The following is a 21,459-nucleotide window of genomic DNA, read 5'->3' as shown; positions in this document are numbered from 1 at the left end:
ATTATGATTATTATTATGATGATGATTTTTTACGAGACATATTTTTTTGGTGCCCCCCCAGACACTTGGTGCCCTACGCGCAGTGCGTGTTCTGCGTGTGCGGAGCGCCGGTACTGGATATAGCATATGTCGGCCTAGACCAAATCAATTGTGTTTTAATATTTGTAGCATTCATATTAGTCTATTCTTTTCATAGGCTACTCTGCTGTTGGCCTTGATGGGGAGATATTTTTGCTGCCACAAAATATAGTTTAATCCAACAACATTCCTGCGTCTCCCCCTCATACGGAGCCCATTTCAGCACCGTGTCAGTAGACAGCTACAATCCTACGACGTCGTAAGAGCAGAGCACGCACGTTCAACTTCATGTTAAGATGAGTTTCGGAAAACGCTCCCCTAAAATTAATGATGCATCGTGAGATCCATCGTACGATGGATCGTACGAGCATGGATCCATCGTGGGCCCCGTTTCCCGATAACGATGGATCACGCTCGTACGATCACGCTCGTACGATCACGCTCGTACGATCATTCTCACGAAGGATCTTTTGATGCTTCGTCATTTTCTTTTGAGCGTTTCCCGAAAATCCTCTTAACATGAACGTGCGTGCACTGCTCGACATTCGTAGGCTTGTAGCTGTCCACTGACACGGTGCTGAAATGGGCTCGGTGGGAGGGGGCAGCAAAATAATATCTCCCCATCAAGGCCAACAGCAGAGTAGCCTACGAAAGAAATAGACTAATATGAATGCTACAAATATTAAAACACAATTGATTAGCGAACGAACCACATAGGCTAACGATGCTTTCGGGAAACGGGACCCAGACTCGATAACAAAAACATATGGAAAAATGTCAGCTGACAGTAGCCTATATCAAAGCAGATTTTGGAGAAGTTTTGGGCGAAAAAGGATTTAATTTCTTCCAGTATCAATCGAAAGGGACTACATTATGCTATGGAGGGGTATATTCAAAACTTTAAAATACATAGCCTACAGAAGGTAACAAGCTTAAATTCAGTTGGTATTCTGGCCTGCCGCACAGCCTGATCCACATTACACACTTTTTCTTGTCCCGTTGTGGCTTGGGAGAAGGGATGAAATATAGGCCTACCCCATTCTGCAGCCTCTCAGGATACCGAGAGGCCGTGTTACATATTCCCCAAGCACATCGTTTGTCCATGTTTTTTTTTATAATTTTTTTTTTATTATGCCTCCTCCCTGTTGTTTTCAATGGAGTTGTCCGAGCCGATGTCCAAGTTTTTTTGTGGCTGGAATGTCATTGGCTCATCTGCGTTCAGGGCGGAGCTTAGCGACGGGTCAATTGGCGCAAACTCAACGCAAACTCAGTCAGTAGTAGGCCTAAACTGTCAAATGAAGTGTGTAAAGAATTCAAATAGACACGTGTAGACTGACCTCTGTGGAAATACACGGATGTAAATTATTTTAGTCTATAGTTCTTCAAATTACATGTTTCAAGCTAACAACAGTTATGAATGGTTTCTTCTTCACATAATGGACAACAAAAGGTTTTATGAGTTTGTAGAGTTAAGTTAAAGACTACAAACATGGTCACTTCGCCATTTCCGCCAAAGCCAAGACAGACCAAAGTTTTACCTTGGTAAATTAGAACCTGTAGGCGTGGCTTATTTACCATTTCGCCCACTTCCAATATAAATTGAATTCTGAGCACTGTTCGGGTGATGCTTCATGAACTACCCCCAGAACGCAAGCTCCTTTACCTTGTGTCTCTGTTGTAATAAACAACGTGTTAAATATTTACCACTCCGAGTAATACCTATTCCCAGACGACCATACCACGAAGGATCGAATTTGTTTTTCATCATCAAAATCTTCTTCTGAAAGATAAATTCACCCGCGCTATAACATAGGTCTACTACGACTGCTGAATCCAAGATTGAGGTAGGCCTAATAAGCAACATAATCCTGCAAATGAATGTGGTTTAATGTAAATAATTTCGATCGCATTTGATGTGGGGGTTGATAATCTCCCAGCAGTGACGGACTGGGCGGTAGCATTCTGGCAAATGCCAGAGGGGCCGCGGGCTCTGGTGGGCCGTTTGAGCGGCATGATTGTCACAGCCGCGCGGCCCTTTCATCGCAAACGGTGGCCCCATAACATCTCGGCCCACTTTCAAGCGTCAATCATTTTCTATGGCCATCCGACAGCCAAATTTCTCCAAGTCCCTCACCCCTGTTTGTAAAAGTTTAAATGAAGCAATGACTTGAATGCATTTCAAGACCGAATGGAGTTGGCCAGACCGCGTCTGCGTGATTTGGGTTGTTGGAAGTTGGAAGCTATACTGTGGAAGTTGGAAGTTGGAAGCTATACTGACAGAGAAAGAGGTCCTTATGAACTTGGATTCGGGTGACGTGATAGACAGGGTTTCGCGGACGCGCGCGCCCCATGGGCCGCTGGTGGGTGCAAATGCCAGGGCCGTATTTTGATCCCAGTCCGTCACTGGCTCCCAGTGAAGGAGCTAGATCACTTTTGTGACTTTATTAGATTGAATAGAAGGGAAGTTGGGATGAAGCGGGGACATTCGTGGCATTTAAGAGGAGGTGTAACAACGTAACCTCTCCACTCTCTTTCAGTTTCATTTTCTCCGTCTCTCCCTGAGCTTCAAGAATGGCACACAATAGGCCTAATCCCATTGTACGCAACAAGACAATCATTCAAGAAATTCTATCCGCAGATCCCCAATACATACTTGACAAAGTGAGAGAAAAAGAACTGATAACCGGCCGCGAATACACAAAACTAAAAACCAGTAAGGGGGACGCAGAGGACCTCGTTATCAAGCTCGTGGACACAATCAACAACAAAGGAGTCCAAACACAAACAGAGTTCATTGAGGTTCTACAGGATAAGATCGTCCTAGGCACGTATCCTGATCTTAAAGACGTGGAATGGGGAGACAGTGGGACCGCCTCATCGAGCAGTTTAAAACGCTCTGCTGAGAGGAGTTTGAGTAAAGGTAAAAAAAAAAAAAAAAAAAGTTTGACCGCCTTTGTTCATTTCTATATGTTAGCTCTAAACTAAAAGTGTTTTAGGCTATATATTAAACTCTTTCTAATTCTCATTTCCACAGATGCTCCAGAGAGCCAAAAGACGGTATACGTTTTATCATGTTGTTCAACTAAACTGCACAGAATCATGAACACAATACCAAATCAGAATATTGTGAATCCAGTTGCAACATGTCAGGCAACCCTGAAATTCTCCTCATTCTCCTTTGTTGGTTTGTTAGACTAGACGCAGCTATGGCGTATTGCTGCCCAATGTGCCCCATGCGGTACACAAAGGGTTAAATTTTGGGCTCGGTGTTCTAGAGAGACATGAATGTAAAACCGTTTTCTCACTAATGGCGATCTATTTGTTACTTTGTCAGGTGACAGAAGAAGCAACCCAGCCGTCCCATTTATCAGACAACGGTGGAGTGGCAGGGTCACAGCAGCAGGTGAACTTAAATAAGGACATGGTGATTAATTTAATTAGTTAGTTGTAATAATAAAAGTAGACCTAGTGAATACTACTGGTCTTCTTCAAGATTTGAGTCATGCTGTGTCACTGCTCATGGCTTCTATATTTTATTTATCAGGTGACAGAGGAACCCCAGCCAGGTTGTAGCTCAAATAGAGAAGATTCAGGGCTACAGGTAAATTTGACCCGGTGTTTTGACAAAATGTTCCTTTTCTGCTGGTTTTCAGTTTTTTTTTTACTACCATATATAATAAATATTGTTTGGTACTCAGTCAGGGTTTTGTGTGTGTCTGTATATTCGCCATATTGAAACTTGAAGCTAATATTCAGTCTCAGTTTTGTGTTTTATGTTTAAGTCTCTTTTGAGTGTGACTGATCAGCAGATAATGCATCAAACAAAGTTAAAGTCAGGCGTGCATCATACGTTATTTTTTTGGGGGGGGTGGTGGTGGTGTCTGGGTAGTGTCCCCACCAAAGCTCAGACCAAACCTACGCCCTTGACTGATTCACTTAATTTGATGAAGTAGGCCTAGTCAAATATCAAGTTGACGGCCACAGCTCAACATATAGACTGGACAGTGAGATTCTGTGGTTGAGGTTGCACATGTCAAACATAATTTCTAGTTTCTAAAATTCTTTAAATACTTATACTCCGTAAAACACAGTATAAAATAGTATAGTATGAAAAGTGAGTAAAAAAAAAAAAACACCCATCCAGTTGTCCCAGCAGCTGGGCGGATCAAATCTAAACCATGTATCTGCATCTCTGCTCTGCTTGCAGGAAGACAAATATCTGTTAACCAGCAAACCCACCGGTCTCTGTGTGATCATTAACAACGAGAACTTCCAGAAAGCAGCTAAGAGAAGTGGAACCGAGAAGGACGTTGGTGGGTGTTATAGTGTGTTCCAGATGCCTCGTACACCCACCAAACGAGTGGCTCTTGTGATGTAATTTCCTGGCTTGTAGCACTTACAGCGTTCCCGTTTGTCTTTGTGATCATGTCATGTCATTGGCTAGTCATTGTTATTGGTAGCTACATTAGCCTCTTTAGAAAACCAGCTTGAATACAAACAACACAACTTTACATTGTATTACACACACAGCAAGACCCTGACCTTGAAGACCCTGATAGGCCATTAAGGCCGTGATGCAGACCATAAAGACCCTGACGAAGACAATTAAGACCTTTTTTGTTTGCATACGGTTGACAATGCTGGAATAGCCTCAGCTTGGATCTGGTGATGGGCCAACAAACTTTCATGACCGTATGTCAAAAGGTTATGAGTATTTAAAGTTTTCAATTAATTGCTGTAGCGCGGTCCTATTTGGATTAACTTTAGCCAGGTTAACCTATACCTATGCTTCTATAAGTACACCAAGTTTGGTGATGATTGACTAAAGTTAACCCCGCCTTTAGTCGCCTAACATTGATTGGGCTAATTTGGACATTCAGCCGCCATTTTGTTACAGGTTCTGTGTTTCCAAAGAACATTAGCTCAACATGAGGAGATACAAATGTCTACAGGATTTCATGACTGTAGGTGAAAGGGGTCAGGAAATATGGCTTTCCAATGTATGCATTTTCGTAATAATAACTATTAAGTTAGGTGGTTGTACACAACAGACGTTGCTATATCTCACTAACACTTTTTTTTAAAAATCAGCCCAAACTGTACGTACCCGCCCAATGCTAACTGTTCCAGCCTAAAGTGATGAAAAGTAGCCCAATTGGGAGGGAAACAGCCCAATGTTGCAACACTGGTTAGTGTTTTTGGGGGAAACTGATCCAAATTTTGATCAGGATGATCAGTGTATTCTGGAGTTTCTAACCATATAGATTTGCATAGCTGTTTCGATTAGCGATAGTTGTAACACATTGGGTTGGAGAGTTCGAAGTTTAAAATATTCTACCAGGTAGAGAACAAGCGAAAACATATCATTGTGGGCTAAATTGGCAATGGCTGGGGCAGAATGGTTCTCTGCTTACTAAGAGCAACCAACCAACCTTCAGGAATCCTGAAGTAATACCTTTGGCTAATGAAATCATAGGTGGAATGTAAAGGTACTTCTTTGGAAGCTACCATCAACCATCCCTTGGAACCATTTCCTCGCCACACCTTAAAAATAACATAACTGACAGTTATGGAATAGCCTCAGCTTAGATCTGGTGATAGGCTTTCGTGACTGTAAGTCAAATGGCTGAGGAGTTATGAGTCTTTAAAGTTTTAAATTACTTGCTGTAGCACCCCTATGGTCCTATATGGATGAACCATATGGATTTAGCCAGGTTAACCTTGACCTATGCTTCTTTAAGTACACCAAGTTTGTGTGATGATTGACTCAAGTTAACCCCGCCTTTAGTCACCTAACATTGAGCGTAGGATTTTCAGTTAATTGTTATAGCGCTCCCTATAGCCCGATATAGATACAATGATGATGATGATTGCTTTAAGTTAACCTTGCTTTTTGGCATTAAGTTAATTTTGGATGATTTTGAGCCTCTGGCGGCCATGTCGTTTTGTCAATCAACTTCATTTTACTTGAGCAGTTGGAACTTTGGTCCCCAACAGCCACTAAGTTGGTCCCTCTCAAATCAAACATTCCGTCTATGAACTGTGGTAATTTTAGTCAGTGGCCACGCCCATCTCGATGCCACGCCCTAATTGAAAATATGTTGACTTTATCTTGTTTAGAATTTGATTCTGAACAACTTTTGTATTGGACTCAAGATCATAGGAGTCAATTTTGATGTTGATATAAGCATGATATAAGTCTTTACGCATTTTAAACCACACCATTTTTAGAAGTCTATGGCCCCTGGGTACTTTAATCTTTATTGTACAGACTTCGCTTTATGTCAGGTTGAAGACATTTGTCCATAGATGATAGATGATATAGGATTTTTGTCTAAGTCAAAAATCCTGGGATCCTTGGGGAATTTAGTGTTTTTAACTAAATTCAAGATGGCAGTAAATCTTTTCAAAGAAAGTCATAGGTTCTTGAGATTTGTTAACCATGAGGATATGCATATGTGAGCAAAGTTTCATGACTGTAAGTTAAAGCGTTTACGAGATATGCTTGTTCAAAGTTTGCATTTTGGACTGTTGCTATAGCACTACCTTTGGGCCAATCAGTCTAACATTTGCTCTCTGTTAATCTTGAGTCAGCCTCTACAGCTCTAGTAAGTTTCATAAAAAGCGTGCGAGCAGTTTAGGCTGTGTAAGTCAAACGTGGCGGAATAATAATAATAAAACTAACGATTACAATAGGTTGCCTTCGCACTTTGTGCTTGGCACCCTAATAAATATCTTCATTGGTGCAGGCATTTTTGTTTTTGTTTGCCTCACTGAACTCGGTATACTCTCAGAATTCCGAGTGGGGCCGACAAAAAGTGGGCATGCCTCCGTGAAATGCCGCAAGAAAGCCTCAGAGATTTCCCCACTTGCAACTCGTAAGGCTGGTGTACGAAGCATCTGGAACACACCATTAGACAAGAGGAGAGCTTACTCAGCTCCTTGTTTCCTTGGTGCAGGGGTGTGTTCATGGAGGGCCCAGGATTCCAAAATTTAGAATTCACTTTCAGTTCAGTTTTGATTAGTTTCTCAACACTCACTTTGCAAAGGATGGGTGTTATGGTCTGGTGCCCCTCTCAGGCCACCCCTCCTGCATTTAGACACGCCACTGCCTTGTCTTTGAAAGACTGCTCAATCACTCGCTCTTCTTATATTTTCCTACAGAAAGCCTGGCCACCGTGTTCAGCTGGCTTGGCTTCCAGGTGCTGATGTGTCAGGACCTAAAGGCGAGTGACATGGCCTCGGTCACGAAGCTGCTGGCGGACTTGAAGGACCTGGCGGGGCTGCAGAATTGCAAGCTGAAGGAGTGGTCCAAAGGCAGGTTCACCCCATTGAGCGTGCTCCCGCGGCACGGCGACGCCTTCGTCTGCTGCGTCCTGAGTCACGGCAAAGAGGACGTGGTCGACGGCATCGACGGCGAGAAACGGCACATCAGCGACATCACCTCAGCTTTCAACGGAGAACACTGCTCGGCTCTGCTTGGGAAGCCCAAGGTGTTCATCATCCAGGCCTGCCAGGGGCATAGTCTTCAGCCTGGATTGGCTGTGGATGACTGCATTCATCAGAAGGAGGTGAAGGAAGACTATCACCCGATAGAGGCTGATTTCCTTGTTTCCATCTCCACGGTTGCAAAGTACCAAGCACTTAGAGACTCCAGCGGCAGCTTTTTCATCCAGTCTCTGTGTGAGCAGCTTCGCCAGGGATGCGCCAGGTATTTCAGCTTGTGATATCAATAGTGTAACAAATGCCGCTTTTCCACCGCCAGTACCAGCTCGACTCGACTCGACTTGCCACGCCGTTTTTGCGTTTCCATTGGCAAAAAAAGTACCTGGTACCTAGTACCGGGTACTTTTTTTTAGTACTACCTCCGTCGAGGTTCCAAGCGAGAGGAGTAGGTACTTTTGTGTGACTTAAACAGGCTGCTGGTAACTGATTGGCCAGCGGCTGTAAATGGGAATAATCTCTCAAAGTTAAGTTGTGTCCGGCGTGGTTGGAGTCCACGAACCCGCTCCCGAGGGGGACACTGATCAGCGTTTCGCTGTGTGTGTCGCTCCTTTCCCGGGGCTAGAGTTAGGCTGCGCGTCGTTATGTGTGTCGGGCGTGGTTGTGTGTGTCCGGCATGGCTGGAGTCCACGGACCGGCTCCGGAGGATCAGCGTTTCGCTGTTTCGTTTCAGTGTCGTTCCTTTCCTAGGGCTCGAGTCGCCTTGATCAACGTTACCGTATGACAACAATAGACACGCAGTCATTGCGCTTTTTATTTTATTTTATTTCCCATCATAACCTTTCCCGGGAATCAGGAAATAGTCTTGATCAGATTCAGATTTCCCGGGAATCGCGTCTCCCGTGATTAAAACCTAATGACGACCCACCCATGGTGGAGAGGTTCTTTTCTACGACCCGCCCACATTGAAGAGGTACTTTTTTAGATGGAAACGCAACCAAACCGAGTTGAGTCGAGGCGAGTTGAGTCGAGTCGAGTTGGTACTGGCGGTGGAAAAGCGGCAAAAGGGTAGTAACATAGACACAAGACGTAAGATCTGCTCTGAAGATGAATGAAGTACCCATTCAGCACCCTTTAACCAGGACTGCCTAATTAAAACGTTTTATTTGCTTGTGTTTTGTTTCAGGGGTGAAGATATCTTGAAGATTCTTGTCCGCGTAAACGCTGACGTGAGCAAGAAAAGTTTTGGTAAAAAAGACGATCCGGAGAAGGTATTGAAGCAGATGCCTGAAGTCAGAAAAGTGACCCTGCGCCACGACCTTGTGTTCTCGCCGTGTTCCAGCTGAGAAAACAAAACAACGCTGGCAAACCACAACACACCTTCCTTACCTTTTCCTTTGTTCTTTCCATCCTTTATTCAATCACACAATACACACACAATCTGTGTTTTTAAGGTTTTCCTTTTTACAAGGTCACTTTTTTTAAAGTAAACAATTATTTTTTAACTCTTTTATGGCCTTACTTTCCTTGATTTTTGAACAGTGTGAACTCTGTTTGTTTACAGTGCTTTTCTTATATATGAAACGTAATAAAACAATATGGATTGCTTTATAAATAAAAACGCGCCCATGGTTTTGTTTTACTGTGCATAGAAATTATAGTTTTGCGGCGTTGTTTTATCCTTCACTGTGTTGTGCCCAGCCAAGCACAACCAAGAAGGGAGGTCCAGAGAGTTAAATGTCTGTTACATTCAAAGTTTAACAACTGTAAAACAATAAATCAGTAGTGTAGTGTGGTGTTTGAGTGATATGAAACAAAATGTTAAGCTATACTAAGAGTTAGCAACAAAGGCTAAAGGAACAACAAAAAACCCAAACAAAACCCGGATGGGTTCCGGGCAGGCACCAGCCTTTTAGGTAGGAGAGAGCTGCCATATTGGACTCCCCTCCATGTTATGAATGCTTCCGGTAGGTGAGTTTAATCCCTCAATGAGGTGGGAGGGGCCGGACAATCAGTTTCGGAACAGAGGCCAGCAGAAACGGAAGCAAGACTGCTTCAGATATTATGCAACTGGGTCAGATATTTGAAGCGTGTTGTAGTAAAACTATCTAGCGGTCGGCCTATAGACTATAACTATAAGTTAACTATAATAAAACGTTTGAGGAAGATTGTCACTCATGGGAAGTCCAGGTTGGCCTATAGGTGTCGTCCCAAATGAAGTCGAGGTTCCTGTCGAACCTATTACTCTATATTCTATTATAGCTTGCCTATGCTATACTACTACTACTATTTGTACTAGCCTATTACTAGTACTATTACTAGGCTACTACTATTCTACAAGTCTACTACTACTATAGTATAAGTATATAGTATATATACTCATACTACTATTACTTACTAGCCTACTACTTTTACTTACTAGCCATCTACTTTTACTTACTTGCCTTCTATTACTTCTATGTGTCTACTACTACTATACTTCTACTAAGTACTACCAGCCAACAATTACTGTTTCTAGCCGACTGCTTTTATACTTCTACTATTACCTACTAGCCTACTACTATTAATAGCCTACCACTATACAACTACTACTATGACTTCTACTAGTCTACTACTGCGTGGGCTTTACCTGTATATAGCATTTTTCAAATCTCAGAACAGACTCCATGACATAAGCATGCTGAACTAGGTCACTGCCACTCCAAGATGGATGCTAGATAAGTTTTACTCACCTTTTTAAAAAAGGGCCTGATTTGACAGTGGCCTAATCCCAATTCACACCTTGGCCTTACCCCTTGAATTTGCATGTTCACACGTAGGTTTGATTCCTCTTTCATTGTTTGAAGATACGGTGGAATGCTAAATCAGTGCTATAATGTTTTGAAATGTTTTTGAAACAATGTTGTTTAAAAACAATTGAATAATGTATACGGAAATGTAAACACCATTGAATTAATAACATTGAAAATATTATACTTTGCTCATAACAAGCTCATCTGAATTTATTCGTTTTGAATTTATTCACCCTGAAATTCAAATATGGCAATTTAAGTTGAACCATTTTGAAAACACTATTTCATATAAAAAAATTCAATGTTCATTATTTAAAATACAAAAATGTAGTTGCAGATATTTTAAATACGAAAGGCCTAAACTCCAATTCCAAAACTACTGTCAATTAAAATGATGCATGTGTAACAGTGTAAATAATGCCTTTGTTTTATTTGTTAAATGATATATGTATAATATTAATTATAAATATATAGCCTATATATAATATTCATGCATTTTTCCTGTGGAGAACCAGTAATAGTCGGTCTGAAATGTACAGAGGGGGCTCCGTTAGTTCGTGATTTCAGCACGTAGACCAGGGTTTCTCAACGGGGGCGGCAGCGCCCCCTGGGGGGCGTTCGTAGAACCTAGGGGGGCGCTGGGAACGAACACGGGGGTGTCACAACTTTGCTTTGTGTATTGGTCATTATTTTTTACTTTTTAAACTTTCATGGTTTTCAAATATTTTCGGTGCAAAAATAGGATAACTGAAATAAAAAGCCTATCTTCATATGGGTTTCTAACCCCTCTATCGTCACATCTACTTTTTACTTTATGCTCAGTACCGTCATGATCGCCATAGTAACGCCGATAAACAAATCCACCTCATCGCAGCAGCGTGGTGCTTTCCGAAACTATTTCGCCCTCCCCTGACTTCCACTGGTTGGTTTGCGGGACATGCAAAGCAAGCGGTGGATGGGGCATTACGCTAAGCAACATGAATCTCATCCATATTACATAGTAAGGCAACATAAGACGTGAATAAAGCTAACGCCGCTTAGCATGCTAATTGTAAACAATAGAACGTGCGCATTACATGTAGACAACCGCAACGTCGCTTATTACGTCTGCAAACCGATAAACACTTTCATAAGGTACGCACACCAACCGGCACATACGCATTTAACACTGATGTTACAGGCGCTTAAATTGTATAGTAACAAACTACTTTAATTACTATTTGGCCCGCAAACTTAAACGTGCTACTCTCCAACTCAGAACGAAGTGGATAAAGGCTGCACATGCGCAGCGTTGCTAGGCAACGTCACGTAAACAAAGGGAGTCTTTCGTGCACATATTGAACCCAAGTCCGCGGGTTAACAGTTCAATAACCAATAAAAATGTACACAAGCACTGTTACGTATTAAACTTCAATAGCTCAATATTAAAACCTTTTAATAAAACTCTGAATACACATTTTCTTGTCCAGAAAAAACCAGCGGCACAGAAGTTTTTTATTCAAGCAATGTAGCACGAGTTGGAGTGGAGCTGGTTAGGAACAATAATATTGGGGGGGGGGGGGCGCCAGAGGATCAGGGTAAGGTAAGGGGGGCATTTGCTCAAAAAAGGTTGAGAAACACTGACGTAGACCAACTGCAGGTGAACAGTCAGACTTTTATTCATTTCTTAAAGACCGGGTAAACCAAGAATAATTATGGGTTTTGAGTTTATAATACCACAGGAAAATATATTATTAACCACCCTGCCAAATTTGAAGGACTAAAAAAATCGCGAAGTATATAAAATTATGCTTCAAAGTTGATGAAAAATGAGCAGTAATCCCTGGCTCAGGACGGTGGGGGCGTGTGCGCTGCAGGCCAGGAAACCACGCCCATCACCGGAGAGAGACCGTCTTCGGTCGGAAACTTAAATAAAGTAAACGAACCGTTAACGTTACGTTTCCCACTGTGGCATCCAGGGAAGATGCACCAACGAGGTAGCCTGGTTGGCACGACTTTCCAATGTTGATACTCAGCATTGGGTCTGGCCAAGACGTTAAGAGAATCCATTTCTCAAAGCGCATCCTTCAAACCTGGTTTACCCGCCCCCCTCAAATGCCTCAGTCTGCTATTGGTCGAAGCCAGAATAGGCGGTGTCGAAGCTTAAACCAATCACACCGCTCTTTCCTTTTTCTTTTCTATAAATGCCTCCAGGGCTGCTCTCTGCTCGGTTTTCAATACAAATGTCCGGTTGAAATCTTTCAACACAGCATCGACTGCTGTGTTGAACGCTGTCCGCTGCTCCATGCTGCTGTTTACAATGAGGTTCCGGTCGCTGCTCTACAGCGTCACTTACTTGAACACGCCTCTACCCAGAGCCGTTGGAGAGGCTCGACGTTGATTGGCTCTCGAAAAAGAGGGTGGAGTTCCCGAAAATTCGGGAGACAGAAATCGAGTTAATAGCACGGTTGGCCAGACTAGAAGTCAGCAGCGCTTTTGCGAGGCGTGACGTCACTAGTGTGGGCGCGACCAGGCTACCGAGGTTGAAGAGGCATAACGGGCAAGCTAGCTGCAAACTGACAATTCAAACCAGACTCGTGAGCGGTAAAACCATAGACGGGTGAAACCACAGAATGCTAGTGCGCGGTTAATGTATTTATACCTAGAGGGCAGCAGGGGGCGGGTTTATGTGAGTATGACCGCTTTACGTAAAGCGGTCATCGATGTAGACCCGCCCATTTTAAACCTGCACACAGAACATTCTCTGAGGCCTAGCTCCTCAAGGAAATGATGAATGGGAAAAATATTTTTTACATGTTTTGAGGGACACATTTAAGGCCTAATTAATATGATAAGAAGAAAAATACTGAATTTGGTTTACCCGGTCTTTAAGTATGATGCAGAATGGCTCAGATCTCGGTGAAAGAGGCGTTTCCCTTTCTTTCGCATCGTATTTGTTTCGACCAATCACGTTGCTGGGGGCGGGGATCTATGAACAGAATTGGCGCAACTCAACGCAAACTCGGCCAGCAGTAGTAAATTCTGTAGTAAAGTGTGTGGGATTCAAATAGACACTGTGTGTAGACTGACCTCTGTAGGCATACACTTATCAAAATCTTATTCTGAAAGCTGAATAGGCCTACACACGCGCTATAACATAATAGGCTACGACTGCCGGATCCAAGATTAAGGTAGACCGAATAAGCAACGTGGTCCTGCAAATGAATGTGGTTTCATTTAAATCATTTTAATCGCATTTGATATGTGGGTTGAAAAGCTCCCAGTGAAGGAGTTGGATAGGTTTTGTGACTGTATTAGATTGAATAGAAGGGGAGTACGGATGAAGCGGGGACATTCAGGGGAAGAGGAGGATCTTAACAATGTATCCTCTCCGCTCTCTTTCAGTTTCATTTTCTCCGTCTCCCTGAGCTTCAAGAATGGCACACAATAACGCAATTGTACGCAACAAGACAATCATTCAAGAAATTCTATCCGCAGATGCCCAATTCATACTTGACAAAGTGAGAGAAAAAGAACTGATAACCGGCCGCGAATACACAAAACTAAAAACCAGTAAGGGGGACGCAGAGGACCTCGTTATCAAGCTCGTGGACACAATCAACAACAAAGGAGTCCAAAGACAGTCAGAGTTCATTGAGGTTCTACAGGATGAGATCGTCCTAGACACGTATCCTAAGCTTAAAGACGTGAAATGGGGAGCCAGTGGGACCGCCTCATCGAGCAGTATAAAACGCTCTGCTGAGAGGAGTTTGAGTAAAGGTAAAAAAAAAGAAGGGGGTTTTCGTCCTCTGTTAATTTCTATGTTAGCTTTAAACTGAAATTGTTTTTTAACAACAACAACAACAATGTTAAACTCTTTTGAGCTCTCATTTCAACAGATGCACCAGATGCAGAGATCAAAAGCCAGAAGACGGTAACGTTTTATCGTGTTGTTCAACTAACCTCACTGCACAGAGACATCCTGAATACACTACCAAATCATAATGTTGTCAATCCAGTTGCAACATTTCAGTCAAAAATTCTTTAAATACTTCTACTCCGTAAAACACAGTGTAAGATAGTATTGTATAAAAAAGTGTGATTCAGAAATTCTGCAAAAATCAAAAAACACCCATAAGATAAGATAATGCTTTATTAGTCCCACAGTGGGGAAATTTGCAAATTTGCCCATGACTGCACATCCAGTTGTCACGGCAGCTGGGCCGATCAAATCTTAACCATGTATCTGCATCTCTGCTCTGCTTGCAGGAAGACAAATATCCGTTAACCAGCAAACCCACCGGCCTCTGTGTGATCATTAACAACGAGAACTTCCATGACACAAAGAAGAACAGAAGTGGAACAGAGAAGGACGCTGGTAGGTGTTAGACAAGAGGAGAGCTACCTCAGTTCCTTGTTTCCTTGGTGCAGCGGTGTGTCCATGGAGGGCCCAGGATTCCAAAACTTAGAATTCACTATCAGTGAATTTTGATTTGTTTCTCCTCATCACTTTGCAAAGGATGGGTGTTATGGTCTGGTGCCCCTCTCAGGCCACCCCTCCTGCATTTAGACACACCACTGCCTCGTCTTTAAAAGACTGCTCAATCACTCGCTTTTCTTCTGTTTTCCCACAGAAAGCCTGGCCACCGTGTTCAGCTGGCTTGGCTTCCAGGTGCTGATGTGTCAGGACCTAACGGCGAGTGACATGGCCCAGGTTATGAAGCTGCTGGCGGACCTGAAGGACCTGGCGGGGCTGCAGAAGTGCAAGCTGGAGGAGTGGTCTGACGGCGGGTTCACCCCACTGAGCGTGCTCCCGCGGCACGGCGACGCCTTCGTCTGCTGCGTCCTGAGTCACGGCAAAGAGAAGGTGGTCTCTGGCGTCGACGGCAAGACGCTGCCCATCAGCAACATCACCTCGGCTTTCAACGGAGAACACTGCTCAGCTCTGCTTGGGAAGCCCAAGGTGTTCTTCATCCAGGCTTGCCAGGGGCATCGTCTTCAGCCGGGTTTGGTGATGGATGACCTCACTTTTGAGCTGCAAGAGCAGGACAGCCCCCAGCTGGTCTTCATCCCGGCGGAGGCTGATTTCCTGGTTGCCATTGCCACGGTGGAGAAGTACCAAGCAGTCAGACACACAGTAAACGGCAGCTGGTTCATCCAGTCTCTGTGTGAGCAGCTCTGGGAGGGATGCCCCAGGTACTTCCGCTTGTGAATATCGAGAGTGTAACAAAGTGTAGTAACATAGACACAAGACGAAAGATATGCCCTGAAGATGAATGAACTACCCATACAGCACCCTTTAACCGGGACTAATTCCAATATTTATGTTTGCTTGTGTTTTGTTTCAGGGGTGAAGATATCATGCAGATCCTATACCGCGTAAACGATGACGTTAGCAAGAAACAATTCCTTGGAATGACACAGATGCCTGAAGCCCAAAAAGTGACCCTGCGCCGCAGACTTGTGTTCTCGCCGTGTTCCAGCTGAGAAAACAAAACAAACTGGCAAATGTATCTGTGGCAAATGTATCTGTTGATCTTAAGCGTGCACACAATAGTCTATGTCACAACACACATTAGTTACCTTCTCTTTGGTTCTGTCCATTCTTTATTCAATCACACAATACACACACACATTCAATCCGTTTTTAAGATTACCTTACTGTTTGAAAAGTAGCCTCTTTTTTTTTTTACTCTTTTATACGCCTTACTTTCTATTGTGAACTGTTTGTTTAAAGTGCTAGTAGTAAATAATGCCACAACTACATTGCTACCTGTAACGGTGCTACTGCTGAGCTTGAACATATGGAAAATTCTCTGTATGTAGATCAAATAAGTGATCATGCATAAGAAACATACATGTTTCCCTTCCTGTCTTCATGAAAACAAAATGTAGAATACAATATTTTTATGAATATATTTTTGAACAATATTTCATCCTGTTGGTTTTTTGTTTCGGTTTTTTGTGTGTATGTTTTTATATATGAATCTTAATAAAAAGCCATCAATTGCTATATAAATAAAACAGCGCACATGGTTTTGTTTTAATGCGCATATAAATAATAGTTACGGTAGGCCTACGTTAACATCGTTGCCAGGCAACGTCATTTCGTTGCGTTTGTTGTCTTCCATTGGGTCAGATATTTGAAGCGTGTTGTAGTAAACCATATGGTCGGCCTATAATAACGACAATGAAAAGTCCGAGGAAGATCGTCACTCAAGGTCCAAGTCGGCCTATTGGTGTTCGGTTTATACACTTTTAGTATCACTCTGAATATCGAGTAAATCATGCAAGTCTCAAATGAAGACGAGGCTCCTGTCGAATCTGAAGTTGCAACCCCCCACATTGAAGCGTCAGAAGAGGCGATACAATTCATTACAAGCATTGGTAAGTTGCAAATAGTCTTCTTTAATAGGTCTTGCCTCCGCAACTACGTCGCAGTGTCCATGACAATCCTATTCTGCTTAAATCATGGTAGTCCATAGTCTGATTCTTGCGTTATCATTTTGGTTTTGGTTGCTCAAAATGTTTCTCAAATGTTATTGTTTTTAGGTTGAAATTGCAATACTAAGTGTGTGAGCGCGCTTGTGTGTGTGTGTGTGTGTGTGTGTGTGTGTGTGTGTGTGTGTGTGTGTGTGTGTGTGTGTGTGTGTGTGTGTGTGTGTGTGTGTGTGTGTGTGTGTGTGCGTGCGTGCGTGTGCGTGCGTGTGTGTTGCAGAGCCATCCGAGCTGCAGAAATGTCTTTTTTCCGACTCTCTGGTGACGGTGTCAGAGGGAGGCAGAGACCTAGGCGAGTTCAGCGTAACGGTGGACTTTGCCAGCCGAGGCCCGCAGCCCTGTTTGATGTTGCGCGCTGTAAGCAGCGGAAGCATCGACGGCAACCCTTGCGGCACAAGAGTGACAGGTGGGGAAAGTGTAGGGGCCGGGTTATTCAACTTAAGATGACAAGTGGGCTACAAAAAACACATGGGGAAATATATAGTATGAGCATCTCATCTATCTGACTTTAGTGGGCAGAGACAACCCAGAATTACAAATAGGCCTACACATGGCCATTGGATTGCCATACAGAATAGAAATAGCTTGGTGGGCAGAAGTGAACGATGCCGGCTCATAGCCTTGTTGTAGGAACCAAGTGGTAAACAGACAGGGATCTATTGGTGTATTGCACTGGGACAGGTATGATCAAGTTTTTGACTCTTCTTGTTAATGTTTCTATTTGAGCCTACATCTCTGCTGCCATGGAGACACTGGAAGAGGACCTCCATGAATATGCCCAGGTGAGACAAAACAAAGACTAGTCGTAGACTAGGCCTACTACTACTACTAACCTACTACTTTTCTACTGCTACTATACTATTACTACTACTAGCCTACTACTATATATACTTCTACTATTGCTACAACTAGCCCACTATTCTACTACAAATACAACTACTAGCCTACTATTCTACAATTACTACTGCTAGCCTACTGCTATACTTTTACTTTCACTATTACTAGCCTACACTTTAGCGCTACTACTACAAGCCTACTACTATATACTACTATTACTAGCCTACTACTACACTACTATCAATAGCTTACTACTATCACTTCTAAGAGTCTACTTCTACTATACTTCTACTACTATTACTTACTAGCCTACTATTTCTAGGCTACTACTATTACTTATACTAGTAAGTAGTACTAATGCCGTATAGCCAGGCCATACTTGTACAGTGTTCAGAAAATGTGACTCATGCTCTATTCATTTATAGCAGTCACTTAACTGGATTTTAATCAGAGATCATTATCTCTTACCAGTTGCTTCTTGCCCAGGTGCACAGATTGGTCACCCTTATTGATGTGTTCAGTTTTGTGTGTTTGTGGGTGGATGAATCTTAAGATCTTGATAAGATGACGATTTTAATAAGTCTGTTTCTACATACATCACTCACACAGTGTTCATTTGAATCCCACACCCAGCTAGAACCCAGCTTAGAATCAAGGTGGCGTTCAATGTTTGGCTTGCGTTTGAATAAGACCCCTTATTGGTTTCCACGTTTCACCTTTTACCATGTGAACTCTATGCCCCGCCCCCCGCAGCTCCAGGATCACAAGATGGAGAGGAGGTGTCACATGGTGCAGCGAGACGAAAAGATGATGGTGGACAGGATCACCACTGCAGGGGAGGTGAGGTCGCTACTGGTTGCCTGCTATACGTGTGTGTGTGTGTGTGTGTGTGTGTGTGTGTGTGTGTGTGTGTGCGTGTGCGTGTGCGTGCAGTAGGTGACACGGCAAAGCTACAGCTACAGTCTGTCTGCTCTGTAAGGGTGTGTGTGTGTGTGTGTGTGTGTGTGTGTGTGTGTGTGTGTGTGTGTGTGTGTGTGTGTGTGTGTGTGTGTGTGTGTGTGCGTGTGTGTGCGCGTCTGTCTGTGCTGTAAGGGTGTGTGTGTATGTTCAGGAGGTGACCACCAGAGCGACGGCTAGTCTGTCTGCTCTATAAGGGTGTGTGTGTGTGTGTGTGTGTGTGTGTGTGTGTGTGTGTGTGTGTGTGTGTGTGTGTGTGCAGGAGGTGACGCGGCAGAGCGACAGCTACTGCCTGTCTGCTCTAAGAGGGCTGCTGAGCGAGGGCTCCAGCATGCTGCTGATGCGTGTGATGGCACTGAGGAGGGCCGTGCCAGAGACCATGACCCTCCCCTCCCTCCACCAGGGACCACAGCTCAGACAAACCACATTCGTGAGTAGAGGCCAAAGTTCCCGCAAAATAAAAAAATAAGCACTCTAAGGTCCACATTGGTTAACTTATTAGGGTTGCAAATGACATGCATTTTCCTTCACTGATAGTTGAACACCTTAACAAACAATAATCGGTTAATCACGAGTCACGAATCCGCGATTAAAGTTTTATTGAAACAATTACGGCCCCGCATTAGTTATGTGAAACATTTATTCATGAAGCGTAAACAATTTAAACTAACAGAATAATGAAACAATGAGGATACGAAAATTTCAAGGTGATTCTCTACCGACAAACCCTCCCAGTTTTAGAAAAACGAAGTACCACCCCAACCTCACGAGACGATATCTCGAAAAATGCCATTTTACTTCCATACGATAGGGCCTTTAAGTGGTAAATAAAAGCTGAATACTGAATCCAGGAATCAACTCAATATGTGTGTCTGCATGGATGATCACGTCGACTCAGCCAACACCTGGTTGTTGGCTGAGTTGTTGGCTGAGTTGTTGGCTGTTTTTTGGAGGTGAACATTTTAAATTGATGTTCGGTCTCAGTAGTGTGTCTCGGTCAACATTCTCTAGTTGGTGTTAGTTGTGGCAGACATCAACTATTCAAATTATAAATATTATAAACATTGGAGAGAACGAGAGTAGGAGGAGGGGGAGACAGAAAGTTAAATTCTCTCTCTCGCTCTCGCTCAAATTCAAATGCAAATTCAAAAAAGCTTTATTTGCATGAGAAAAACAAACATTAACATTGCCAAAGCAGGTGAACAATAAAGAGGTCAAAGTATAATACAATATATACAAAATATATATACATATCAGATATTATAATATTAAATACTCAATATATAAAAAGTATAATGTGGGATATTATAAAATTCCAGTATCTCCTATAAATAAAAATATAAATAAAAATACACTGTACTCTCTCTCTCTCTCTCTCTCTCTCTCTCTCTCTCTGTCTCTCTATCTCGGGCCAGAGGTCACTAGGGGTGAAGCAGCTGGCGGTGGGGCGAGAGACATTGGAGGTGTTTGGTGTGGAGCGGGCGGTCGAGGCTCCCGGGGAGGTCCCCGCTCTCTGGCACTGCTACTTCCTGGCCGATGGGTAGGAACACACACACACACACACACACATAGAGCAACACACATTGGAATAGTGAGATGTTAGTTTCTGCTTATATGTGTGTTGCTGATGGGAACAGTGGGTGTAAAGGGCGGTGTTGACCTGTGCTTGTTGAATGTATTTCACATCAGGCACCTGGCCAGCAGGGAGCAGGTGGGGTCACCAGTTACCATGAGGCTTCTGCAACTCCCCCCACAGCTTGAAAAGGGTGACCACACACACAGATGAGTAGATTCAGAATCTAGTATTCAGAAAGTAGAATAAGACAATCATGTATGTATGTATGTATGTATGTATGTATGTATGTATGTATGTATGTGTGTATATATGTGTATATATGTGTGTGTGTGTGTGTGTGTGTGTGTGTGTGTGTGTGTGTGTGTGTGTGTGTGTGTGTGTGTGTGTGTGTGTGTGTGTGTGTGTGTGTGTGTGTGTGTGTCAGATGCAGAGAATGACAAGCCATCCTTTGGGAAGACACCTCTGGTCTGGGAGGAGGACATGGAGATGCATTCCAAGTTCCTGGACAGAAAGGTCCCTTACATCAAAGTATCTTCTCAAAGATATATTTCACATTGTATACTAGTCTTAAAACACCCTGTGTTTGTGCGTGTGTGTGTGTGTGTGTGTGTGTGTGTGTGTGTGTGTGTGTGTGTGTGTGTGTGTGTGTGTGTGTGTGCGTCTCTGTGTGCGTATGTGTGGGTGTGTGTGGGTGTGTGTGTGTGTGTGCCTGTGTGTGTGAATAGGAGGAACTCATGGCGGACCACACCTCATACCTTCGACATCACCCAGAGCTAAGACACCTGCTGGCTGACTTTCTGCAGTTCCTGTTGATACGGAAACCGGACGACGTCGTACATTTTGCGAAAGAGTACTTCCTCCCTTTCGGCTCACACTGTTGTCCAGAAACCAAAACTTAATTTAGACCTCATCCACTCCTGAGGAACTATACAGAATCTGGGTGCTAGAATTGGTAGTGTCTTGTAAATCCTGTAGTATAAAAATAAACGAAAAATACCTTTAGCATCCCTTATATAGTTTTGACAATTTCCTGTGCGCTGTAGTTGTGTTTTAATAAAGATGATTGATTGGTTTGAACTCGCTCGTCAGATGGTTTAGTTGTGTAAATGCCTTCCTGTCAATCATTCATAACCTCTGTTTATAACTCAGTATACACTTTTCAATGATGTTACCGCCCCCAAGGGAGCACTGACGTCATTGATAACATATGAAGCCTCATTGGTTCAGGAGGTGGTTCGAAATGTGGGCGCGATTCAATAATACATAAAAGCGTCAATGCGTCCCCTGCCTCTTCGGTGC

The 21,459-nt window shown here is 43.2% G+C and overlaps 3 protein-coding genes across 5 annotated transcripts; all 3 read left to right on the top strand.

Annotated features, from left to right (window-relative positions):
* The first annotated feature begins 1,707 nt into the window (after positions 1-1,707).
* LOC311360522 (caspase-3-like) lies at positions 1,708-9,124 on the top strand. 3 transcript variants are annotated; one of them, XM_084480601.1, is made up of 8 exons: positions 1,708-1,922; positions 2,616-2,998; positions 3,113-3,135; positions 3,413-3,481; positions 3,623-3,679; positions 4,286-4,391; positions 7,243-7,789; positions 8,708-9,124. In XM_084480601.1, exons 2-8 carry the CDS (start codon positions 2,650-2,652, stop codon positions 8,865-8,867), a joined length of 1,311 nt encoding a protein of 436 aa, XP_084336727.1. In that variant the 5' UTR covers positions 1,708-1,922; positions 2,616-2,649; the 3' UTR covers positions 8,868-9,124. The 3 variants fall into 3 exon arrangements, with proteins under 3 accessions (XP_084336727.1, XP_084336729.1, XP_084336728.1); XM_084480603.1 differs by lacking the exon at positions 3,623-3,679; XM_084480602.1 differs by lacking the exon at positions 1,708-1,922 and having other exon boundaries at positions 2,575-2,998.
* A 4,211-nt stretch (positions 9,125-13,335) lies between these two features.
* Positions 13,336-16,297, top strand: LOC311360525 (caspase-3-like). Its single transcript, XM_084480605.1, has 6 exons — positions 13,336-13,483; positions 13,698-14,072; positions 14,192-14,226; positions 14,562-14,670; positions 14,927-15,488; positions 15,641-16,297. The coding sequence occupies exons 2-6, from the start codon at positions 13,730-13,732 to the stop codon at positions 15,777-15,779; spliced, it is 1,188 nt and encodes a 395-aa protein (XP_084336731.1). The 5' UTR covers positions 13,336-13,483; positions 13,698-13,729; the 3' UTR covers positions 15,780-16,297.
* A 282-nt stretch (positions 16,298-16,579) lies between these two features.
* Positions 16,580-21,092, top strand: catip (ciliogenesis associated TTC17 interacting protein; the record flags this gene model as incomplete). The annotated part of the gene is made up of 9 exons (XM_084480607.1): positions 16,580-16,679; positions 17,011-17,196; positions 17,517-17,572; positions 18,381-18,467; positions 18,847-19,014; positions 20,000-20,124; positions 20,274-20,350; positions 20,585-20,673; positions 20,886-21,092. 9 exons carry the CDS (start codon positions 16,580-16,582, stop codon positions 21,057-21,059), a joined length of 1,062 nt encoding a protein of 353 aa, XP_084336733.1. The 3' UTR covers positions 21,060-21,092.
* Positions 21,093-21,459: the final 367 nt, after the last annotated feature.

The sequence above is a fragment of the Micromesistius poutassou genome (assembly GCF_964030765.1).
Source record: "Micromesistius poutassou genome assembly, chromosome: 16".
NCBI lineage: Eukaryota > Metazoa > Chordata > Actinopteri > Gadiformes > Gadidae > Micromesistius > Micromesistius poutassou.
The sequence above is the reverse complement of the archived record's forward strand: the minus strand, read 5'-3'. Positions and strand labels throughout refer to the sequence as shown.